Source organism: Apostichopus japonicus, chromosome 3 (genome assembly GCF_037975245.1).
Source record: "Apostichopus japonicus isolate 1M-3 chromosome 3, ASM3797524v1, whole genome shotgun sequence".
Classification (NCBI taxonomy): domain Eukaryota; kingdom Metazoa; phylum Echinodermata; class Holothuroidea; order Aspidochirotida; family Stichopodidae; genus Apostichopus; species Apostichopus japonicus.
Window position 1 is genome coordinate 3211034 of NC_092563.1, and position 25356 is coordinate 3236389.

The following is a 25356-nucleotide window of genomic DNA, read 5'->3' on the forward strand; positions in this document are numbered from 1 at the left end:
AGCCTAAATATCCCTCAGAATGCACCATTGCACTTCTCAAGCTTTACTTTCCTGTGAATTTGCTTCTGTATTAGTAAAAAGTGCACAATTAGTACTTATACTGCACCAGTATGTACTGGCCATGGTGGTAAATGCGCACTTTTATTCATGAAAGTGCACCATCACCTGCACCAGTATGTACTGGCAGTGCCGGTAAGTGTGCACTTTATTTGTGAAAGTGCACTATTAACTGCATCAGTATGTACTGGCAGTGGCGGTAAGTGTGCACTTTTATTTGTGAAAGTGCACTATTAACTGCATCAGTATGTACTGGCCATGGTGGTAAATGCGCACTTTTATTCATGAAAGTGCACCATCACCTGCACCAGTATGTACTGGCAGTGCCGGTAAGTGTGCACTTTATTTGTGAAAGTGCACTATTAACTGCATCAGTATGTACTAGCAGTGGCGGTAAGTGTGCACTTTTATTTGTGAAAGTGTACTATTAACTGCATCAGTATGTACTGGCCATGGTGGTAAATGCGCACTTTTATTCATGAAAGGGCACCATCACCTGCACCAGTATGTACTGGCAGTGCCGGTAAGTGTGCACTTTTATTCGTGAAAGTGCACTATTAACTGCATCAGTATGTACTGGCAGTGGTGGTAACTGCCACTTTTATTTGTGAAAGTGCACTATCAACTGCACCACTATGTACTGGCAGTGGTGGGACGTGCGCATTTTTGTTCGTAAAAGTGCACTACTAACTGTTGATGAAATGCACCTTTACAGGTAAGTGGTTAAACTGTATTTGTTGTATCAAGAGACGGTGGCCCTACCCTTCAGAGATGATTCTTTGTACTTCTGTTCCAAAGTCTGGGAAGAGGAATCACCGGCTGAAAAGTTGCCTTCCATTGGATGAATGAATGTGAGACAATGGGTAGCTCCATTCAGTTTTTAGTGTGGGTCATGTTATTAATGCAACTAATGGGATAAGTGGCAAGGGATGGGATAAGTGGAATAATGGGATAAGTGGCAAGAGGGGTGATTAAGAGAGCTATATTTGTTTCTACATTTTTTGCCAATTTTAGATGGATTTTACTTACTATTCTGTGTCATTATTTCAGGAAAGATTGGACTTTTCTTGTGCTATGTTTGGGTCAGATGGTGGCTTGGTTGCCAATGCACCTCACATCCCAGTCCATCTGGGAGCCATGCAAGAGACCGTCCAATATCAGGTAATAAACAAGAACCCGGTTGAACAATTGATGTTTGTCATACATCGATTGACTGCTTATAAATCAGTTGGCGAATGAGATTAGCTTAGAAGTCACCATTTCTTTTATTCTCAGAACCGCATGCACGTTGCAACTTAAAGTGCCAGGTAGTGGTTGGATTCTCATGGAAGAAAAAAGTCAAGGCAAGTAGATGTTAGAGGAAAGGGGTGGTGGGAAGGAGGGGGGGTGGGGGAGGTAAAGCCATTCACACATATATCACTTTTGTATTCATGTGAAAAGAGAATGAACAGATAAGGTACACTTTCTTACCTTGTATTAATTTGTATTAATTACAACAGTGTTTTTTGTCCTATCCTCTCAGATAAAATTCCTCGGGAACAATTTAAAAAGAGGCGATATGATATTGACCAATCATCCGTCAGCCGGAGGGAGCCATCTGCCCGACCTAACCGTTATAACGCCTGTGAGTACTTAATCGTTCCGCTACTTTTTTTGTTGTATTTTCTCTTATTTGTTTTCTTATAATAGTAAACCAGAAGTGTCTTCAGACTTTAATGGAAAATCATTAATTGGAAATTGTTAAGCACTGACTAGCAATCGTTGAGTGAAGAGGAGCTGTTTTACGCAGACGTAGTCTTTACGCAGATTGTCCGAGCAGAATGCCAGCCAACTATTAACATGGCGTGATCTAGTATTGATAGTCTTGAAGGCTTATCGTCGTACAACTCATCCCTACATGCTGGAGGACTGACCAGCACACAGACACACACACAATGATTGTTTTATGTTACGGACCCTGCTGCTCGTTTTTTAAATCAGATGCAAAATCATATCCCTGTGATTGGTTTAACAACATCTGTTCACACCCGGCCAGTGGTATTCGTGAACCTCTGCACTCTGCAGAACAGCTGTCAGGAAAATGCTACTTGTTGAGTTTCCCTGAGATCAACCCACGTGATTTAAACCTCGCTAAATCTTGATCACTTCTAGTGTGACTCCCCACAGTCGCTTCTGCCTGTCTGCGATTTTTCTTCCCGTTTCTACGGTTGTGTCGAGTTCTGCAGTGTCAGGCCGGTTTTCAGTTTGGGCTCGTAGGAATGTAGGCTAGATTACCTTATAGACATCCCTGCTAAACTTACACTTTCATAACACGTCAGGTCAAACCTTCTGTTTCAAACAGGTATTTTACAGTGATTCAAAGAAGCCAGTCTTCTACGTAGCTAGCCGCGGTCACCATGCCGACATAGGCGGTAAGACACCAGGGTCCATGCCACCCCATTCTAAGAGTCTGAAAGAAGAGGGCGCTGTTTTCAAAACATTCAAGTTGGTCAAGGATGGAGAGTTCCAGGAAGAAGGTGCGATGGTCATTGGTCAAGATGAATTTTCAAAGTCTTATGTCAAGTCAATGAAGAAAAGAAGAAAAAAAATATGGAGAAAAAATCATGATAGAGAAAAAACTTACAGAGAGAAAATCATTATTAAAGGAAAAGAAAACTACAGAGAAAAAATAATGTAAATTATGTATATTGATAGACTGTAGATAATTATTATTGTAAATTATGTATATTGAGAGACTGCTTTCCAAATTTCCAAAATTGTTCATGAGTCAAGATGATTTTTTCAAAATCTTTTGTCAAAGTCAATAAAATATAGAGGGGAAAAACAATTATGGAGATTAAATAATTATAGAGAAAAAAACTTACAGAAAAAAAATAATTATAGAGAAAAGAAAACTACAGAGAAAAAATTAATGCAAATTATATATATTGAGAGACTGCTTTCCAAGTTAAAAAACAAAATTCTTTGTGGCATGATGCTTAAGTAGCTGCAAATTTATGGTCTTACAGTTATTTACCGACAGTTTGGCTGATTTGTAAGTAACCTCAGTTTTTGTGTTATACACATACCCAGAATTGTAATATTTCATATTAAACAGATTTATGACGTCGATAAGTTAGGTAATCGTCAAGTTTAGTAAGATTAAAAGCTGAACGACTTCAAGAAAAATGTTGATTGCTGTGCTTACTCTCCGGCTATCTAAACGCCACTTCTCTGCTTAAAACTGGAAGAGGTTTTAGTCAGTTTTTTCTATTTCGAATGTTACTAAGCGTTTCCTCGTTGATGCAGTAGTAACACTTGCACCTGAAAGGTATGCAAAGTACACACAGAAGTGTAGTTATATAACCCAATCAAGTAATGGCCTATTTTTTGTTATCATCTGGATTTACAGACGTTACTGCAGCACTGAAGGCTCCAGGACAATACGCAGGTTGCAGTGGAACCAGAACACTCCATGATAATCTAGCAGATTTAAGAGCCCAGGTTGCAGCCAATCAGAAGGTTAGAAAGACTATATATCCTTTCCTTTCCAGAAGTGAGTGAAAATTCAAATAGAGCCTCCGAAGTTGTCGCTTGAAAACACATCATAACAGACGTTCCTCTTTGTCATTCCCACCTTCAAAGTTTTTGATCTGTCTTTCTGTCGTAGACGTGAACCTGGTTGTCGTAGCTTCCGTATTATTTTTTATCTCTCGGATTTGTATACAATATCACAGTGGTGGTAAGGCACGGTGCATATGCCTTTTGATGATCCGTGAGTGTGGGAAGTAGATTTTGCCACCGTTTTTTTAATGATATGCATAAATCTAACTATTGTCACTATAAACGCAATATATTACGACTGATCAGAGATACCTCTGATCAGAAATACCGATCAGAGATAAGATACCTCTTAAATTAGTTCTCACCAAAAATAATTATATTTTCCAAGAAATTGACTGTTTTATTGGATTCAGATCAAGTTTGTCTCTCAGAACACATTTTTTTTTTCCACATGGAAAATACAACGGTGAATTTTTTTCCACAAACTGCAAAATGTTGGACAAATCTTTAATTTAAGACATGGTCAAGCTATTGATGACACACCTATTGTTGAATATTAAGACAGTATAATTTTAATATTGATCGCCAAAATGAAAGCAAAACAGTCGCTTTCAAGTGTCACCGTTTTTATTTTTCGTTTTTTTTTGTCTTACAGGGCATAACTCTAATCGGGGAGTTAATCGATGCCTACGACCTTGACGTTGTTCTGGCGTACATGAAATACATCCAGCAGAACGCAGAGGTAGCCGTCAGAGATATGCTCAGGGAGATTGGACAACAGACCCTGGACCGGACCGGGTCCACAACGCTATCCGCTGTCGATTACATGGACGACGGAACACCGATAGCATTGAATATCAACATCAATATTAATGAGGTGAGAAAAGCAGCCATTTTGGACAATTTCCTCTTTGCTAATATCACTCTATACTGTCTGCATATATCATGCTTGAAAGCACTGGTACTGACAGTGTGAACAGTTCTTAAACTTTTACCTGATTCTTATGCTAATACCACTCTATACTGGTCACCCATATCATGCTTGAAAGCACTGGTACTGATAGTATGAACAGTTCCTAAACTTTACCTAATTCTTATGCAAATACCACTCTTAACTGGTCACCCATATCATGCTTTAAGGCAATGGTACTGACAGTATGAACAGTTCCTAAACTTTTACCTGATTCTTATGCTAATACCACTCTATACTGGTCACCCATATCATGCTTGAAAGCACTGGTACTGATAGTATGAACAGTTTCTAAACTTTACCTGAATGTTATGCTAATACCACTCTATACTGGTGACCCATATCATGCTTTAAAGCACTGGTACTGATAGTATGAACAGTTCCTTAACCCTCATCTAATGGAGACCTGATATTCTGCTTGAACTGTTAGTATTAGTTGTGGTTTGTAGTACATGGAGAAACATTTCAAATGATGCCAGTATCCTTTGTGATAGAGGTGGAAGTGACGTGTAGCACTGCCCCAGGTAAAGCATTGTTAGCAGAAAGGTCAAAATTGGAAGGAGCAGCAAACTTGACCAAACCAGCATTATTACATAATGTGATAAGGTGGAAAGTCCCCAATTGGGCTAAAACAGGAATTTTTTCCTACCAGGAAATAGGATGATGATTATTATGTTCCCTTTATATAGAAGACTGAAGATTTGGCGCAAGTCCAAGATGATTTCATAGAATCATCAGGATTTACATTTTTAGTGTATTTCCTTGTTTTCCTTCCAGTGTTTATTGAACTTGGTGAAGGTTGGTAATTGCGAATTTCCTGTTCACAGTAACACGTCTCAAACATTATCCCAACATTAAGGATGTTTAATATAGTCATGACTAAACAACTCTACTTTCATATTTGGAAAATATTAAAGGAAAGTGAAATTGAACAATACTTAAGCCTCTCATACATCATACGATGCAATATCCAACATGACTTGCAAAATGGGGAGGCGGGAAGTGTTTGAGAAACTTTAGGAGGGAATGGGTTCGTTATGGTCATAGTTAACACACAATTGTGAAAATTATGATGAAGCAAGCTTCTAATCAGATAGCTGTTTGATGGTGTTGGTTGGCGGTGGGAGATGGTGGACATGGGGGGGGGGGCTTGGGAGGGTGGGAGAGCTCTTAATCCCCAATTACGAAACGTAAAGATGATAGTAGTGCTTGCTTGCTTGCTCTTGGTGTGAGGGTAATGGTAAAAATGTTCATTACAAGTGTTTCTATGACACATAATGCAAATTTTATGGTTGACTTTGCTTCTCCTGTGATACCAACATAAGGAAGACATGAACAGTGGTGGGGTGAAGGGGGGGGAGGGGGTGTGAGGGTGACGGTAAAAATGTTTGTTACAAGTGTTTCAATATATTATGGTTGATTTTGCATCTCCTGTGATAATGACGTGAGGAAGAGATGAAAAGTGGTGGCGCTATTGTAGATCAGCACATGATGTAAAGGTTAAAAGTGACAGACTGGTTTGCTTTGCTTTTAATAACCATTAGATATCGTTGGAATTGTAACAGGGAGTCTGTCAGCTTCAGGGTATTCTCCACCACATTTATAATACCATTTTATTCTTTTTATATTTATATTTTTTATTGTATACAGGGCACTGCTGTGTTTGACTTTGCAGGAACAGGTCCAGAGGTTTATGGAAACTGTAATGCTCCACGGGCTATCACATTTTCTGCTATAATTTACTGCCTTCGGTGCATGATCGGCCACGACGTTCCTCTAAACCAGGTAGAGTTTTGAAACGGGTTTGGTCAACACATCTATTTCATTGTGACCATATCACCCAGGATTAAACACATCTATTTCATGGTGACCATATCACCCAGAATTAAACACATCTATTTCCTGTGGACCATATTACCCAGAATTAAAGATTGTTCCTGATCAAACTAAGACACCCTCCAACAAATGTGTTCCTTTTTTTGTCTTCTTTCTTCATCAGATGAAGGTTAATAAACAGGGTTCAAGCTGAAGTATTTGGTTGCCCACACACACGACGTTTACCTTCCTTTGGCATTTTTTGTTATAAAATATAAATCTGATTTTAAAACTGGAAATTTTCATACCATGTAACTTTCACTTCACTTAGTTGAAATGAAACTTAATTATACAAGTTTAAGGGGCAGCATTGTGATAGGATTGTAGTATGGAATGATATCAACATTTTGATCTCAACTTTAATAGAAAAAAGCTGCTGTATTTTTGAAAGAGTGAAGAAGGTTATACATAAGAGTTTTACTTATTCTCTCAAGTTGATCAAATTTAATGATAATGACTGATATTAATAGTAGGACAACAATTTTTTGAAGGGAAGTAAAATGAAGAGGTAATGTGTGTATATATAATGTAAATGCTAGAGGTCCTGGTATTTGGATCCTAGTAAGATCTTCTCCAGAGAACCAGACTGCAAACAAAAAGCATATCAAGGGCAGAGGCATATCAAGGGCAGAGGCATATCAAGGGCATATCAAGGGCAGAGGCATATTAAGGGCAAATCAAGGGCAGAGGCATATCAAGGGCATATCAAGGGCAGAGGCATATCAAGGGCATATCAAAGGCAGAGGCATATCAAGGGCAGAGGCTTATCAAGGGCATATCAAGGGCAGAGGCATATCAAGGGCATATCAAGGGCAGAAGCATATTAAGGGCAAATCAAGAGCAGAGGCATATCAAGGGCAAATCAAGGGCAGAGGTAAAGGGAGGGCAAGATGGAGAGGCTAGTTAATGGAACGATAAATTGTGGTGAGATGAGTAGTTTATTAACAACAACAACAAAATTGTTGTTATAAAACAAAGAAGATTGATGTGTGTGCATTCAGGTACTCGCTGACTAGATAAGGGTTCTGAATCTACCTCACACAGCAAAGGAGAAATGGAATATCGGTTAAGAATAATTATTTCTTTTCAAAAGCAAATATTGAACCAAGGATACTGATTGCTTTCCCTTCCTATCGCTTTTAAAATCCAAATTTTGTGAATGTCCCAATATCCGTTATTCCAGCTTTTTTTCCTGTCCTTCACAGGGTTGCCTTACTCCGGTCCAAGTCATCATACCCAAGCACAGCATCTTGGACCCCTCGGAGACTGCGGCTGTCGTCGGGGGCAACGTGCTGACATCTCAGAGGATTGTGGATGTGGTTCTGAAGGCCTTTGGCATCTGTGCTGCTTCACAGGTATCCAAACTCAGGACTACAGAATGTAACAAAGTTTAAACAACTAAAGAAATTTATGGTCAGATTTAGGATTAGGAAAAACCTAGTTACTTAAGTAAGGAGTAGATGTTCTATGTACATGTTCTTTGTACATGTTCTTTGTACATGTTCTTTGTACATGTCCTTTGTACATGTTCTTTATACATGTTCTTTGTACATGTTCTTTGCACATGTTCCAGTGTGCTCTAACAAACTTAGGGACTGAATAGCTCAGTTTGTAGAGCACAGATGTTTTCCTTTGGTTTGGAAATCAAGCTTAAAAGTTTTTGTCCTCTTTCCAAATCCCTCCTTTCTTTTTTCTTGAAGAAAAAAATTGCCATCTTATTAGCAGTAATAGTTGCAAATGTGCCAGTAGCAACATCATCCACCCATATTTTTTGTTATATTATTTTTCTTTTGGACAGGATAGATGAATTATGTTCTTTGTTAACCGTTTGTACTTCAAAGTGGTTCATTGTGTCTCCTCTTCTCATCAGGGCTGCATGAACAATTTCACTTTTGGAGATGCAAATGGAGCTCATTATGAAACTATTGCTGGTGGAGCTGGAGCGGTAAGGATGTAAAAGACGGAAGATAGCACTTAATGATGAATTCTGTTTAATTACAGTCATTAATGAGCTGTAAGGACAGAAGATAGCAGTTAATAATGAATTATGTTTACTTACAGCCATTCATATCAGTAGTGTGTGTATATATGGAACGCGAATAGGGCAAACTTATTTCGTTGCTAAGTTTAACGTAAATTTAGACAACGACGTAAGTTTAGACAACAGAATTTTAGACATCAACGTGGGTTTGAGCAACAGCATGGTAAAACAGCAGCAACAACTTTAGTTTAGGCAACAACAAACTTAGATTAGACAACGAAATCAGTTTGCCCTTTTCGTGCGTGGACGCGCGAAAAGGGCAAACTGATTTCGTTGTCTAAACTTACGTTGTTGCCATCGGCGCTGTTCAACAATTGCTTTACCACGTGGGCTTCATATGATTACTATATGCAGGGGGTTGGTTCTTGCTGCCTGGGTTTAGGAAAACAGTCCTGTGGACAAGGCCGCCTTTGTTCTTCGCATATACGGGAAGTTACTAGAGGAGCAAAGTGGGCTGGGTCAGCTCATGTATGTAGCATGGTGGAGAGCAATGACCGGCTTGTAATTGGGTCGGGATATGTGTCAATCTTGCTGACTGTTTCGTAATTGGTCAGTAAATTAACGACGCTTATGTATATACAGCGCAAGTCGAATTTCGCGCGAAATGCCCATATTTTTCATATCACGTGATTGGGCAATAACATTAGTTTAGACAACGGAACCAACTTTAGACAGCAACTTAGGTTAAGACAACAACTAAGTCTAGGCAGCAACGAAAGTTTAGACAACAATGTAAGTTTAGACAACAACGTAAGTTTAGACAACAACGTAAGTTTGAGCAACTACATGATAAAACAGCAGCAACAACTTTAGTTTAGACAGCGAAATATGGTTGCCCTTTTCGCGTTCCATATGTATATAGAGTCATAGAGTGAAGTCATAAGATGGAAATTTTCCATTCTTTTCCTTTCTTTTCATTTTTTGTGAAGATCTGTTTCTGCATGACATCAAACTTGTCTCTAGTCACATTTATCTTTGATATTGTCGACTTGCTTGACGGTAAGAAATAAAATGAGTAATTCTCTTCCGTGGGAGGTTGGGGGTGCAGTTGAATGTCACATTGCCTTGTCAGTGAGATTAAATATCACTTCATTTTTGTCTTCTTTGTTACCCGATTAGGGTCCAACCTGGGACGGTCAGAGTGGGGTTCACACTCACATGACTAACACTCGAATCACCGATCCCGAAATCTTAGAAAGAAGGTAAGCTATCAATATCTATATATATGTTGTCATCTACATTACTAGGTATTATCATAATTAAAGACCAAGGGGGGGGGGGGTTGGAGGGGTCTCATTTAGAAAAATAACTGATGTTAAGACAATGCCAGAAAAAGTTATCTGCTCAAGGCTCAGTACAAACTAGATAAAAATGGACCTACTGGTCAAAAAAGCAGAGTTTTTGAAAAGATGAGTCTTTTGTCTTTCTCTAACAGAGCCTACAGAGGTTTCAGATTTTAATTTGATGAGGCAAGGAGTTCCAACGGTTTAGAGCAGACATTGTAAAGGATGAGTCACCATACTGAGACTTTTAATTAGCCAACCCCCCCTCCCCCCCACCTACACCCACCACTGCTTGGGAGTAACCTAAAGAAAAAAAATGGGGCCCCCGAGGGGAAAAGATTGAGGGCAAAGGATCTAGAACTGTGCTAATAATTGAACTTTAGAAATAAGTCTCATAGCTGGCTGCTCCTAGCTTGATCCTCTCTCATCAGTTGTCTGACCTTCCTTTTCAATGGTCCCACAGATTCGCTGTGATTCTGAGCTGTTTCCAGTTGAACCCGAACACCGGTGGCCGAGGAGAATACAATGGTGGAGATGGGGTTGAGAGGAGAATTCTCTTTAGAAAAGACATGACAGCTTCAGTCCTGACGGAGAGAAGGGTACACAGACCTTACGGAATGAAAGGTTTGTAAAATGAGAATGTTTAATTTACCCCGCACCCCACCCTACCCTCTACCCCACCCATGATGCTAGTGGCAAGTCTATTTTTGAATTGCCCCATAAACAGTGGCAAGCTGTCATTATTAAGTATGTGCTTGCCATTGCCAAGCTCCACGTACTACTAGTGGGCAAGTATGTGTTGTCGTGTTCCCCATAAATAGTGGCAAGCTGCCATTTTTAGGTATGTGCTTGCCATTGCCAAGCTCAACGTACTACTAGTGGCAAGTATGTGTTGTCGTGTTCCCCATAAATAGTGGCAAGCTGCCATTTTTAGGTATGTGCTTGCCATTGCTTAGCTCAACATACTACTAGTGGCAAGTATGTGTTGTCATGTTCCCCATAAATAGTGGCAAACTGCCATATTTTAATAGAGGCAAACTGCCATTTTAGGTATGTGCTTGCCATTGTCAAGCTCCACATTTTGCCTAGTGGCAAGTGTGTGTTGTCAAGTGTCCCATAAGCAGTGGCAAGCTACATGTTAATAGGTATATGCTTGCATTATCAAGCTCCACATATTACTAATGGCAAGTGTGTGTTGTTAAGTCTCCCATACTAGTTGTTAATCTCCCCCTATACTAACATGCAGCAAAAAAGGAACTTCCATTTCATGAAGGTTTGGGAAATCAGACTCTGAATCTAATCTTATTGAAAGTGTCAGGGCTAACATTTTGAAGCATTTTGTTAAAGTTGTAAGGACTTTTTATTTATTCTTTTCCGTTAATGGTTTTCATACTTTCTATTCTGTTCGTTTTGTTGAAACTGAAATTAAAACATGTACTGATATGTTGAAAGTTCTATTGTTTTAGTCCTTCCATTAATAGCTTTCATGCTTTTGTAGCTTTCGATTTTGTTAAAAAAATTGTTTGAAATTAAATCCTTGCTTTCGTTTATCCTAGATTTGGTTGTTGTCGTTGTAAAGTATATAATAGCATTTCATGGAAATGTAACTAATTTGTCTGACTCAAAAAAATTCTGAATCCTTTTTGTGACCATTTTTGGGGAGCGGGAAAAATTAATCCTACCCCCCCCCCCCGTCCCAGTGCTATGTTACTGTCACAGACCTTCGTAATATTATTACATTAATAAAATTTTTAAAAAGCTGGAAGACAAGAACAAAAAATTAAATTAAGTCTTATACATGTGTCCAGAATTTGATAGGAAGGGGGTGTGTAGGGGGTGGGGGGGGTGGGGAGTCTGTATTAATTTTGTGTAGGTTATGTAGTCCAGGGTTTTCATAGATCTATACAAAACAATTTCACAATATTTACAGATAGGTTTTGAAAGATGAAGGCTGCTCAAGATGGGTATCTTGTAGTTATTCACAGGACCGCATCATATCAACACACCATAGCAAGATTAGCACACAAAAAGAAACAAAATGTCTCCCCATCGTACGTCTTAACTAACAATGTTCGAGAGAGAGTCGTTGTAGGTTTTCATGACAGAAATACATTTCGATTAGACATGGTTTGACTTTAGGAACCCTTTCTGTTGCTCCGAGATTAAGCTCTGGTATCTGAAACTGATCAACACTTGGTGATCTCCTGGAGATCATGACATCAAAAATAGACAGGAACATTTTTCTCTTACTCTCCTCTGTATCTGCTCTAATTTATTGACTCTTTTCTCTCTAAAGGTCTCTTAACAACGACTTTGTCCAACCCTAACATCCCAAAAAGAAAGATTGCCTATTTCTACTGTACTCATTTCCACTTATAAAAATTCCAACCTTTAACCCATGGCTGGACAAAACCCTCATCTCATATATGACCCCCATGACCCCACTTGCCAGGCCTCAGTACACACCTATAGCACTACTCCTGCTATACCCTCAATATAAGCCCCAAGTGGAGTATATCCATACACCAATTCCTACACACAAAACTGGTTCACTGTTAAGGCTAATACTATATACTGTACAAGGATCGTTAGCCCGGAGGCCTAAAAAAGGGGTCACAACAAATTATTAACTTGTAAAGATTATACTTTACTGTTATTTTTTTTAAGGATTTAAATAACTCCACCTGTCCACTTGGTTTTGAAAGCCACAATCCAGTGGTTTCTGTCGATGAAAAATGGAATGAAAGTGTATCTAGTGTGTGAGGGTAAAGAAATTATGGAATATTTTATTCTTCAGTTTCTATATCTGTAACAATACAAGCAGTTAACTCCCTTTGTGATTTGTTTGCTAGTATAGAACAGAGTTTTCTCTGCATGTCTATTTGTATGACTAACGTAACACACTGTTTAGTGAATTTATTTTGTTTTGTTTTTCCTCCCTGGAGTGATAACACAGTGATTTCCTGGTTAGATAAATTGCTGAAAATGACTCGCTCAGCTCAACACTAGACTTGGATGATGGAAATATAGAGTAAGCGGAACAACTAGATGAAAGTGGAACAACATTTACAAATGGCTCAATCTTGAGTGCTTGACTTGAATTTTGTCATTTTAGATGGGTTAAACAACTTGAAAAGCAGACCATGTTAATTATTATCAACAGACTGATCGATATTATTCGCAAACATGTGGTGTAATGGACAGCATGAAGAATTCAACACTGATTGGTCGGTGTCTAATTTCAGTAACAAGTGTAGTGTATACTACAGAAATGTACACAAGAGTTCTCCTGAGTTTAATTAACATCCCATCCCATCCCGTCACGGCCCGTGAATCAACATCGCATGGAGAAATTAATCCCCTTTTTTCTAATTTATACCCTCTGCATTTATCATAGTTTTTCTGTTAAATTTTGCTTTGGATCTGCTCGAGTTTTGTCAAAAAAAAAGCTTTACGAATGCAAAACATTTTCAATGGTAGAAACGTTTTGTTTTCTTCCTTCCTTCTTTGGTACTAATTTGTATTAATTTGTTGTTGTTGCCTATAAGTTTCAGATAGCTTTTACTCACTCAGTTTGATGAAAGCTGTTGGTTTACATTTCATTAGTTGAATTACATAGACATAGTCGATGCAGAGATCTGTAAACTGTACAGATTACTCACAATTAGGACCTCTGGTTGATATTACAGCTCCCTCTGTGTAGGAATACTGGAGAAGCCCATCATTATCATTGCATCACTCGTCTAGTATCTGTTAAATAATACCTGTTGCCCCTGTAACACGTTTTACATTTTAAAATTTGCACTGGTCACTACCACACAGCAGGGAAGTGTTTTTTATGTAAGATATGGGGGTAATACCCCCCAAGTGTTGGGTACGGACCACCCAAGTCTTGGAGGTGGTTTAAAACAAATTGACATCAAATTTAGTCTGCGGGTAAAATTAGCCAGTTTGGGAGGGAAACCATTTTCAGACATATCCTTAGAGAAGCCTTTTTATCCCCTGCAATTTGCTACTATTAAAAAACAGCTTTTCTTGTCTTTTCCTTGACCAATTAAAATATTTTCCTTCAAGTGTGGTCAAACGTAGATTAACTATTGGCTTCCAGTGCTGTGGTCTTTTAGTCTGTTTCATTTTACGTGTTATATATTCTATCAAACTTTGGTCGTCGCATGTAAACTTTTGGAGTAGTTGGGTAATATTAACCGCAAACCTTGGTAGTTGCAATTCCATTGTCAATCGAGTCCAATGACAGTAACATTTTAACAAGTAGTCACATTTGGTTTGTATTCATAACAGTAAACAAATAGAGTGTCCTCACATTCTTGAGACTACAAATGATCGTGTGTATCTACTTTTCTTTCAAGCGAGGGTCACGAAGCTGGTGTAGCGTGGAGCTTCTCGCCCTGGCCTATTATTTCAAATGAATAAACTTGACCTTTGACATTTCTGTAAACAGTTTTACTGTTGTTATAGCTCCAGTTGATAAGGATTGACTTTTGGTTTCGCTGTCATAGTAGGCCTATAGCCAAACAGAAAATAACTTGAGTGCAGATGTTTCAGAAAACCAATTCATGATTTCAGATCAAATGTTACAGTCCTTATATTCCCCCTCCCCCCACCCTCACCCCTACTGCTGGCATTATGTCATACAATAACTAGGACACTCATTCATAATATTCACCTCTAAAAAGACATTTCTTTTTTCTTCTACTAACTTAAGGTGGAGACCCTGGACATGCCGGAAAGAATTTGTTTGTGTACAAAGATGGTCGAACGATAAACTTAGGTGGGAAGACATCCGTTGAAGCTCAAGCTGGGGTAAGCACCAACTTCATTTTCTTTCTCTGTTTCACGTTTTTTTCTTCTCCCACTCTTTTATCGAACGATCATTCTAAACAAGTTATTTTTGGTCCATTACAACAGTGTTTATTGTGTTTGAGAGGATGAGCAGAATGGAATTTGCAGTTCTTCAAATGAATTTAAACCAAATAAAACCAAATTATCTCTCATTTCATTTAAAAAAAACACTTATTTTTGTAAGATTTGTTTCAACATTCCTTGAATTTGAACTTAGGTCTTCTTACTGTATGTCATTTAGTGACTATGAAGCGTGCAAATATAAGTCTGCACTTGAAAACGTGTTGCTACTTTATTGAAAGAACATTTCCTTTAGAAACTACACTGAAGTTGTATGTCTTTTCATCGGAAAAACCTTTTTTTTGAATTTGCTTGTAAAGCATGAGTTGTTTAAGAAACTGGAATAATTTTCAATTAGTTGCCACATTTCTTTGTTTAGTGACTGCTTTATAGAACAGTCTGCATTCAAGTAGATGTCTCTGTAGTTAAATCGAGATGAAACCATGGTTTGATCGATTGTAGTTGTTAAAACCTCTGAAAGTAAGTCAAAACAAACAGCAGCACGATGCCTTAGACCAACATGTATATTGGTATCGATGACAAGAGAAACATATGCAGTCATGATGGCGCGCGTGTGTGTGTGCGTGTGTGTGTACGCGTACATGTCTAGGCCTCACAACTGGTGACATGGGACAAAAGTAATTCCTGTCACCAGTTGTCGAACAATAGAGCGCAATAGTCATCGTTTGTCCAGACAAAGGGTTAGAATAAAGGGAAATGTCATCGGTTGTAGCTAATACAATAGAAAAACAAGTTTGTATGTTAGTGTGTGTATGTATGTGACACTTGCTTATAAACAATGTTACACAAGTATTGGTGAATTAGCTCTATACTTGGGGAATTAGCTCCATACTTGGTGAATTAACTTCATACTTGGTGTGTGGATCAATCTCATTGTCTCTTTTGTTTTCTGTGAAGTTCAATGGTCATTTGGGGTCAACAGAGGTCAAAGTCTGAAAATCTTGTGAAAAAATGATAACTCAAGAAGTACATCTTTCTTGAACTTCATAATTAGATTGTTGATCCAGCTTGGTGAGTGAAAGAACCTTATTGAAATCTGTACAGGTCAAAGGTCAAATGAGGTCAACAGGTGTCAAAGTCTGAAAATGTTTTAGACATGATAACTCACAAAGTTAAAGCTACAATTTAACTGTGAATTCTTCTGAGAGTTGATAATCTTACTTTAAGCACACTCAGGCAGGCCCCTACCAGTTTCACACTCAGAGCTTCAAGGGGTCAATCTCAAATGGTGCAAAAATTGGCTCAAGGGATCAACAGGTTATCTCAATTGGCCTCAAAATTGACCATTTTCCCTGCAATTAACAATAAATGACTTTTGTAGTGAAAATACTTTGCATTGTATATAAACAATGTCATGTATTAACTCTTATTCAGTGATAACAATAACAAAGGGATGGTTCGTGTCAGAGCTGATTTGCTAGCTCTAGATTGGTAAAAGACAATGTCCTTTTATTCATACATTTATGTGTCTATATTTCATTTCTGGATATTGAAAAGTTTTGAAATAACACTTCTATACTGTAAAATCCTTACCAGTCAATGAAAAAGTTGATGCCTACAAAGGGATGATACACTTGGAAAGCTCTGATCTTTCTGGTTTTTCACTTTAAATTCTTGGACAAATTTAACTCACTTGCTCAACATTAGTCAGATAGTCTTGTAGAACTTTGAGCAACTTGTATGGCAAAGGAATCACAAAGCTGATTGGCTTTCTGGTTTATTTTCACTTTGAACAAAACATAGAAACATGTTTGAATTCAGTGTTTTCCAGTTGAATTTACATGAAACTAATAACACTACTGGAAGAAAATTGTCTTGGTAGGACAATTTGTTGTTGTTTTTTATGTTGTTGTAAGTGCATGATATTAAGGTAGCTACTCTCTATTGAACCATCTACCAGTGGAGAGGCATGCATGTATCTGGCTGGTGTTTCAGTTTTAATTATTGTAATCACATGCCCGAGAATGTACCATATACTGTATATGTACTGTACACCGTTGCTAAAACTAACTGTTAGCCTGCTACCAAACATTGCAAGGTTTATGGCAAAGTGGATGACTAATTGTATGGACGTTCTTCTTGAAAACTTTTTTTGAACTACGCAGTAACCCGCTTTTGAACAGCAATTGAACCCATCGCAAATTCTTTTAATGAAACTCAGTGATGCTTAAAGTATTATAGGGAGTGCATTGTGAACGGGAGCCCATTTAGAAAATTAAGCAAAATGGTATATATTAACACAGAGAGTTTACCGTTACAACAGGTCAGATCAAATCTAGTCAAGATAAACATCGCTGGCTAAATAGAAATAGTTTGAAAATAATAACTTGGTCTGTTGACTTAGTCAAGAAGATCAGAGAGAGCTGTGTTTGCTTTCAATTTAGAGTCACAAGTTGTTCAATGGTGTTGCTATGGGGAACAAACTACCCTAGCAACAGTGTTGTACTCCTAATTGTGCAGCTATAACGCTTCCCAGGAAAATGCATAGATCTCTGTATGCTGTTTGCAAAGTAGCATAGTGCTGACAGGCCATGTCCTTCCATCTTGTAAATCAAAGGACCGTGAAATGAAATGAAATAAACTGCTGTGAAAATAGAATGTGAAAGGCATATCATACTGAATAACACCACAAACTAAGAGACATAAGGAAAAACATTTGATACCAATGATTGTTACATGAAAGGCCGAGATAAATATGGTGCAGTGTATATTTCATTATGTAAATAATTTCCACATCTTTAGGTTTGCAAAATCAAAATGGCTTGTACATCTGTTTTGACAATCTTTCTGTGAACAAGATGCAAGGGAAACACTATTTTTTTCTAATGTCATGGGAAGGGGGTGGAGGGGGGAGCTAATGTGTTACATCGTCCTGGGTTCCTTTCCACTTTGAGGAAGTATGGTAAAACAAGGGGCACGTAGGTGCGAAGTTGTGCTATATTTTTGAAACATGGTTAGAGAATTTTCAACAGATGTTGTTTACTGTAATATTAGCTATAGCTGTACCTCCTGTACAATATGACTTTTGGGTTTTTTTTTTTTTTCTGTGTGTTTTAATATTCTGTCTGTCAGTTGGGTAGGTGGGCGGGTGGGCGGGTGGGTGGGTGGGGGATCATCCTCCTCTTCAAAATATAACTTATTGCACACCTGCCGAATTTTCTTTTTCTGCTGTAGCTTCCACTCTGTTTGCCCAAACAAATACATGCTTGTTGTGACAATCTCTGTGATGATCAAAAGTGAATTGGCATGCAATTTAATAGGCAGTCTAACAATGTTTTTAGTACACATAATTTGTCTTTACTCTCGCATCTAGTTTGGGTACCCTCTAAGATACCCTAAGGATTACAAGAAACACGAAAAAAAAATTGTCTTTTGCACTCTCTTTTCTTTTGGTCTTTGGCACTCTCTTTTCAATTGGCCAAGAATCCAGCTGAATTATTTCAGCAATACCATGGAGTAGCCTACAACTTACTGGTCAGAAATATTAACAATGACCTCCTCCCCCTCCCCCCCATCCCCTTCCCTACCCACCGATTGTTTGAAAAGTTTCTGGTAAAATATTAAGAAGGGACTAGCCTGAAAAGCTCATTGGTCTAAAGTTTTGAGCAAAGTTTATTACATAACTAAGCAGATTTTTGGTTTCCCGAGAGGGAAAACTCAGTGGCGGAGCTAGGGGTATTGGTCAGGGGGCGAGAATGGTCTGTAGGGGCACTTTCGACACTATTTAAGCGGAGTGTCACCATAGGTTGGCATGGAGCGTACAGAAATTTTTTGAGTAAAGATACTCCCTAGATCGCCGGAAATTACCCTTTCCGGGCCTTTGCTTAATTCGCAGATAACGAAGAATAAATAGGTGTCATCGCCAAATTACACCAACAAAATGTGACAATGTCAATAGGTTGATGAGAGCGCAATAAAAAAAGTCAATAATCGGGAATAAGTAGAAAGTGGTAAAAAGCTGAAAAGGGCGCCAGTAGTCCATTTGAGTCCGTCAGGGGGGGCATATGCCCCCCCTGACTGTTTGGACGCTCCGCCACTGGGAAAACTATGGAGCCACTTTTACTGATCCTGCAAAATTGTGAGAGGGACCGTGGATTGCAAAGTCGGCAATGACTACAACGCGGATGGCAAAGTCGGTAATGAATATATTACTGGTAGATTCATCCAACACAGAGCAGCATGTAGAAACGTTCTACTCAAAAGCCAAACATGAATTAATAGGGTCACACAACCAGAGTCTATGCATGCCTGAGGGGTCACACAACCAGAGTCCATGCATGCCTGAGGGGTCACACAACCAGAGTCTATGCATGCCCGAGGGGTCACACAACCAGAGTCTATGCATGCCTGAGGGGTCACACAACCAGTCTATGCATGCCTGAGGGGTCACACAACCAGAGTCTATGCATGCCTGAGGGGTCACACAACCAGAGTCTGTGCATGCCTGACGGGTCACACAACCAGAGTCTATGCATGCCTGAGGGGTCACAACCAGAGTCTATGCATGCCTGAGGGGTCACACAACCAGAGTCTATGCATGCCTGAGGGGTCACACAACCAGAGTCTATGCATGCCTGAGGGGTCACACAACCAGAGTCTATGCATGCCTGAGGGGTCACACAACCAGAGTCTATGCATGCCTGAGGGGTCACACAACCAGAGTCTATGCATGCCTGAGGGGTCACACAACCAGAGTCTATGCATGCCTGAGGGGTCACACAACCAGAGTCTATACATGCCTGAGGGGTCACACAACCAGAGTCTATGCATGCCTGAGGGGTCACACAACCAGAGTCCATGCATGCCGGAGGGGTCACACAACCAGAGTCTATGCATGCCCGAGGGGTCACACAACCAGAGTCTATGCATGCCCGAGGGGTCACACAACTAGAGTCTATGCATGCCTGAGGGGTCACACAACCAGAGTCTATGCATGCCTGAGGGGTCACACAACCATAGTCTATGCATGCCTGAGGGGTCACACAACCAGAGTCTATGCATGCCTGAGGGGTCACACAACCAGAGTCTATGCATGTCTGAGGGGTCACACAACCATAGTCTATGCATGCCCGAGGGGTCACACAACTAGAGTCTATGCATGCCTGAGGGGTCACACAACCAGAGTCTATGCATGCCTGAGGGGTCACACAACCAGAGTCTATGCATGCCTGAGGGGTCACACAACCAGAGTCTATGCATGCCTGAGGGGTCACACAACTAGAGTCTATGCATGCCTGAGGGGTCACACAACCAGAGTCTATGCATGCCTGAGGGGTCACACAACCAGAGCCTATGCATGCCTGAGGGGTCACACAACCAGAGTCTATGCATGCCTGAGGGGTCACACAACCAGAGTCTATGCATGCCTGAGGGGTCACACAACCTGAGTCTATGCATGCCTGAGGCTAAGTTCTGCATATCACCCCCATTACCGTTACTGTAGTATTGATTATACAAGCTCTTACACTGCTTAATGAAGCGTACACCCTGAACTGATACAGGAAACTGATACAGGAGAACACATAGTCCAGCCATACTCAGACCTAGGAGTGTATATGAATATCATTGATCTTGTCACAAGACTAAATAACAGTCGATAGCGTACAGTGAGGTATGACTCATCAGGAGGTTAGGTCATATACTGTAACAAAAGCACAGAGATTACAATCATTCCACAAAATAACAATGCATACCAGGAACAATAAAACTGAGGAGGAAGATACAGATCTATTTAACAAAATGTTTGCTCAGTATGAGCATCATACAGTATCACATTATCCTATATGATTTTTATTGTGAAAAGGATGTAAATGAGGCAAAAAGTTAAGGTCTCCGAGCTGCATTTGCCAGTGACCAATCTCCAGATTCACACTTGTCAATCACACAAATGACGACGCCCGACTTAAAAGTTCTAAAATAGATGATGACTAACTCTTGACAACCGGTGTTCTTCGAGTGCACCTCGTTCCGATGTCCATTAAATTATAATGAAACCACTGAGCCCCACTGTAACCCTCGAAATGGAACGGATGTCCAGAGAAAGTTGAAGACAGCTTCAGGTCACATGACTTTGCTACGCAAAGCCAGACTGCCTATTGCATAGACAGTTCGATGGAATGCTTAATATCACTATGCGTAGCCAATGGAGCTATGATGCCAGAGCAAAGTGTCTGTCTGTCCATCCGTCTGTCTGTCAGCATCAGCTGATAGGCTGTTGCCCTGGTCCAGATGAAAGTTGTCCAAGTTTTTGTCCTTGTCAGGGCTTCATTTAAGTTTACGCATAAGGTAGGTCAAATGTCATTTGGGGTCAAGGCAGTTCCAATCATGAATTCCTTTCAAGGGTTTCTACTCTCCTAGGGTTTTCATCTGATGGGGATGGAAATTTGTGAAAGTGGTTGGTGGATGAAGGTTGGTAATGTTAACCAGCTGATAGTGGGTTCAGAGGCTGGGTAGAGTAATATAGGGTCAAAGGTCATATGAAGCTTTTAGCAGTCATAAGGAATCTGAATGATTCAAACCTACACACTCTCCTAGAGGCTCGTTCAGGTTTTCAGCAAAACCTTGATTTGAACTTCCATATGCAGTAGTGCAGAAGAATACTTTTTTGAGCATGTTACAGGAGAAAGCATGAGATTTGTAACACTGGATGGTAATCTCTCACAGTACTTTAGAGTAGTAGTGTTTGTGTTCTGTATAAACATACTCAGATTACTATTTGCTTGTTTGGTGAATGTCAAACATGGCCTAATTTATCACAGTGCACCCAAGAAGCATTGCCATTAGATAAGTCAAGTCCAGCCAGGGGGTCAAGCTATTCCTGAAGAATGAACAACATGAGCCATTCTTTGCCTCTATAGATTTACAATATTAGGCATTAAATTACAATGCAGTAGATGAATTCTGTTCATCACATAAGTTCAATTGAAAAAAGAAAAAAGAAAAAATCCCCTTGCTGGATATTTAGACAATTTTTTTTTTCCAAGAAGGAAATGAGGCCACCTTGGGTCTTGTCTTTTCAAAGTGAAGCTAAGACCAGTTTCTTTCAAAAAGTTTCCCATCAAAGGAAGTCATTTACACAATTGAAGTAAATGACAAATTTCCATAATGGATTTGTTATCTGTAACATACAGACAACCTTGTACTGGAAACACATGACAGTTTACACTAGGATTATTTAAGTCCCTTTTGGAATCTAAGTCATTGAGCTACAACATCATCGACATTCCAGTCCTCATTCCCCATTCTAACATTTTATCTTCAAATATCAAGAATGGTTCAAGGCCTAAATATTTCAAAATATACTGAACACCTTGCTCTATGACCCAGCCATTCTATCTTATTTTTTTTTCTTTTTCCTTTATTCGTTTGAACAAAAGCTTTTACATTCTTTGGAGTTAAATTGGAACCTACCATCTTTTTACCCAAACTTTTGCAATAACGTTGTCAAAATATATGTATCTGTATGTGAATATATATATCTTTATACTGTACGTATGTAATGTCTGTCCATACAGTGTTTGCAGTAGTTTGTAATTCCCACAAAGAGAACCACACCAAGTGAGTCCAAAGAGTGAAGTCGTTCAAAAGGTCCTTGGGGTGGTGTGTTGTTGTTCCAGCTATCACCCAATCTGATTGATAGATCCACCCTTATAATATAAAATGCGTGAACGAAATTTGCTAAAAAAGCATTGAAATTTGATCCCGTTGTTGTAAGACACCCCTTTGTATCAGTAGATACTGACTGCGTTTATTGCTTCATTGACTCTCTTACAAAATTTGTCACTTTTCAAGGCTATGACAAAGTATTATGCCAAAAGTTGGGTTTTTTTTTTCTTCCCTTCAAATATTGTATTCCCAGCCACAGTTAGAGAGCTGTAATACTGGCTTGCAATATATCATAGCGGTTGAAAAGTTCCACACTGCAAGATTGATGTAGTTTTTGAAACAATCTTACCTTCTAACCCCCCCCCCCCCCACATCAGGAAGATGTTTGATGATCTGTTATATTAAACTTATGGCTGTGATATTAAATATTAACTCTCCATTAATCTTTTCTTCAGGCAAGTGTACTATTACTTGTCAAGTATCGCCCTCTCTACCTTAAATTTTATCGGATATTCCTGCGCCTCCTCCGTCACTTGATATATTTATATTCCGGTCACTTTATATCGCCAAATAATGCCAAGTGGCAATCGTGGGGTCGTCTGTCTCCGGCAACAAGTGTAGCGTATTGTTGCCACGGAGATCGAGCTGTTTGTAATTAGTGGGATGTGTAACATACTGCTGTGTGGAACATACAGTGTGCAAACGTGGGGTAACAGTACACTACGTGAGGGAACTCACTCGGTCATTTTTTTATTTTTTATGAGTGGTATCAATTGTACAATCTGAGCAAGTAAAAACAACTGATATAGAAAGTAACTTTATGTAAGAACAAAGAAATATTTGCACGTGATCAATCTTGAGGTGAACTGTAAGAAAGAGAACAATGGACTTGATGATAGATCGAGCTGTTTGTAATTAGTGGATGTGTAACATACTGCTGTGTGGAACATACAGTGTGCAAACGTGGTGTAACAGTACACTACGTGAGGGAACTCACTCATTCATTTTTTTATTTTTTATTTTTTATGAGTGGTATCAATTGTACAATCTGAGCAAGTAAAAACAACTGATATAGAAAGTAACTTTATGTAAGAACAAAGAAATATTTGCACGGGATCAATCTTGAGGTGAACTGTAAGAAAGAGAACAATGGACTTGAAGTGAAGCTTGAACAGAGTCTTGAATTGAGTCATTCTGTTCCAATAGGCCAATACTGCAGCGGAGCAGTTACTGAAGACACCCCTCTATGGTCCGAGAACTCGGAGACATTAATTTTCCATGAAGAGATAATGAAGGGAGAAAATATTCACAACTTTCTATTTTGTGTTTATGGGCCGGGAGGTGGAAGGGGGAGGAAGAGAGGTCAGGCGCAGTGGCGTCACCAGACTTTTCAGTCTGGGGGGCACAGGGGGGGCACCAGCATTTGATGGAGGGCACTTAGGTGGATACGGATCAACATCCTGGGGAGGGGTCTAAGGGGAGGGGGTGCCCCTTCCAGGCGCGGCGGAACGGGAAAATTATTGGGGGGGGCTAATGTGTAGAGATTATCTAAGCGGAGCGCCACCATCGGTTGGCGCGGAGCGTACAAGAAAATTTTGGGTTTTTCAAACCCCCAGATGGCCGGAAACGGCACTTCCCGAGTGTTTTATGCTGCAAATACCTAGCCCTAAAATATGGGTCTCAAGCCTGCAATTTCTCAGATTGCACGTAAAAGTCTGTAAAAACATTGTAATTTGTATATTCGATGGTGTTTTAAGAGAGTAGCTATTACTCGTAGTGTACTCGCAAAGACGTTTTTGAGTGTAGTAAGGGGATGTTGGAGAACTGGCTGAAATGAAGCAAGTCATTGGCCTAAGACGAAGTTGTGTTGCGCTTACCGGTACTCACACTCACTGCTTCCACTTTTCACGGGGCGTGAAGACGCGGTTGGGGTGACAATATGGTCTATAGCCAGGCCGAGGGTCCCCCCAGCATTTACTAAAATTATTACACCTATATAGTATACGTGTGCATCGGACAGATCGACAAGTATGCATTGAAAAATGGGCAGATGCACGTTTCGGAGCCTTGGTAAATATTGGGGGGGCTTATCATGCATTTGCCCCATCAACTTTTTCATTGGGGGGCTGAGCCCCCCAAGCCCCCCCGGTTCCACCGCCACTGCCCCCCCTCCCCTTTGGAAAATTTTCGCATACGGAGGATGGGCTAGATGCCAAATGCTGCCACATTTGATGGTAAATTCGATCTGAAGATATCTCTAGAAATTGCTATTTTTGAGGTAATGATTTTAACAAGGCGCAGAATTTTGCAGAGGATATGAACCACATGCTGTCGATATTATGCCTTTAACCCTATCAATAGAACCTACATATGTTGAATTAATGTGTGCATGACCCCAACTCCTTTCTTGTCCTTCTCGTTTTCGCCCATCATCTATTAAGATGTAACAGGTTCCAGCATCGTTATTAGCTCCTATCAGGGATCTCACCATGCAATCCAAAGTTTGATCACACATCGAGTATGGCTCAGTATGCAGGTGTGAACATTCGCCATTTGTTCCTACAAGCATCTGACCTCAAATGATCTCTGCACCCCCTACACAACAGGGTTAATATATGGGTCCACAAATATAGGCAAGTATGGTGCCTGCGGACCCTCACATTTCGTCAGCTCCTAACCTGTCAACCTCAGACCAAGGCAACATATTGCAGTACCCTCCCTTCTCACAGTCGTGTAGCTCGCGAAGCTGACTTGTATATCCTCTGGTAAGGCGTGAGCACTGACACATTCAATGTAAATATCGACACCTGTTGTGATGGCGCGGGTTACGACTTCGATACCCGACGTTCAAGGATAAACTTGTTAATTTTTTCGCAGCTCATTTGAAGAAAATACGAATTACTGTGCTTCTTTGTCCTTATGAAAAACCAACTCAGATGATGGGAGTTGAATATAACAAAATATATACATATTTTTTTACCAACCCAAATCTCAGATGGGGGGGCACTCGGGGGGGCACTAGGTTTTCCAGGGGGGCACGT

At 39.8% G+C, this 25356-nt stretch overlaps 1 protein-coding gene across 1 annotated transcript in view; it reads left to right on the forward strand.

Annotated features, from left to right (window-relative positions):
- The window catches only part of LOC139960154 (5-oxoprolinase-like), a 53084-nt gene that overhangs the window by 18856 nt on the left and 8872 nt on the right, over positions 1-25356 (forward strand). Inside the window, exons 18-28 of the mRNA XM_071958311.1 lie at positions 1108-1218; positions 1580-1681; positions 2399-2573; positions 3449-3558; positions 4256-4477; positions 6221-6355; positions 7651-7800; positions 8316-8390; positions 9606-9688; positions 10233-10393; positions 14493-14590. Of these exons, the coding sequence (XP_071814412.1) occupies positions 1108-1218; positions 1580-1681; positions 2399-2573; positions 3449-3558; positions 4256-4477; positions 6221-6355; positions 7651-7800; positions 8316-8390; positions 9606-9688; positions 10233-10393; positions 14493-14590 (1422 nt within the window). The remainder of the gene's footprint in view (positions 1-1107; positions 1219-1579; positions 1682-2398; positions 2574-3448; positions 3559-4255; positions 4478-6220; positions 6356-7650; positions 7801-8315; positions 8391-9605; positions 9689-10232; positions 10394-14492; positions 14591-25356) is intronic.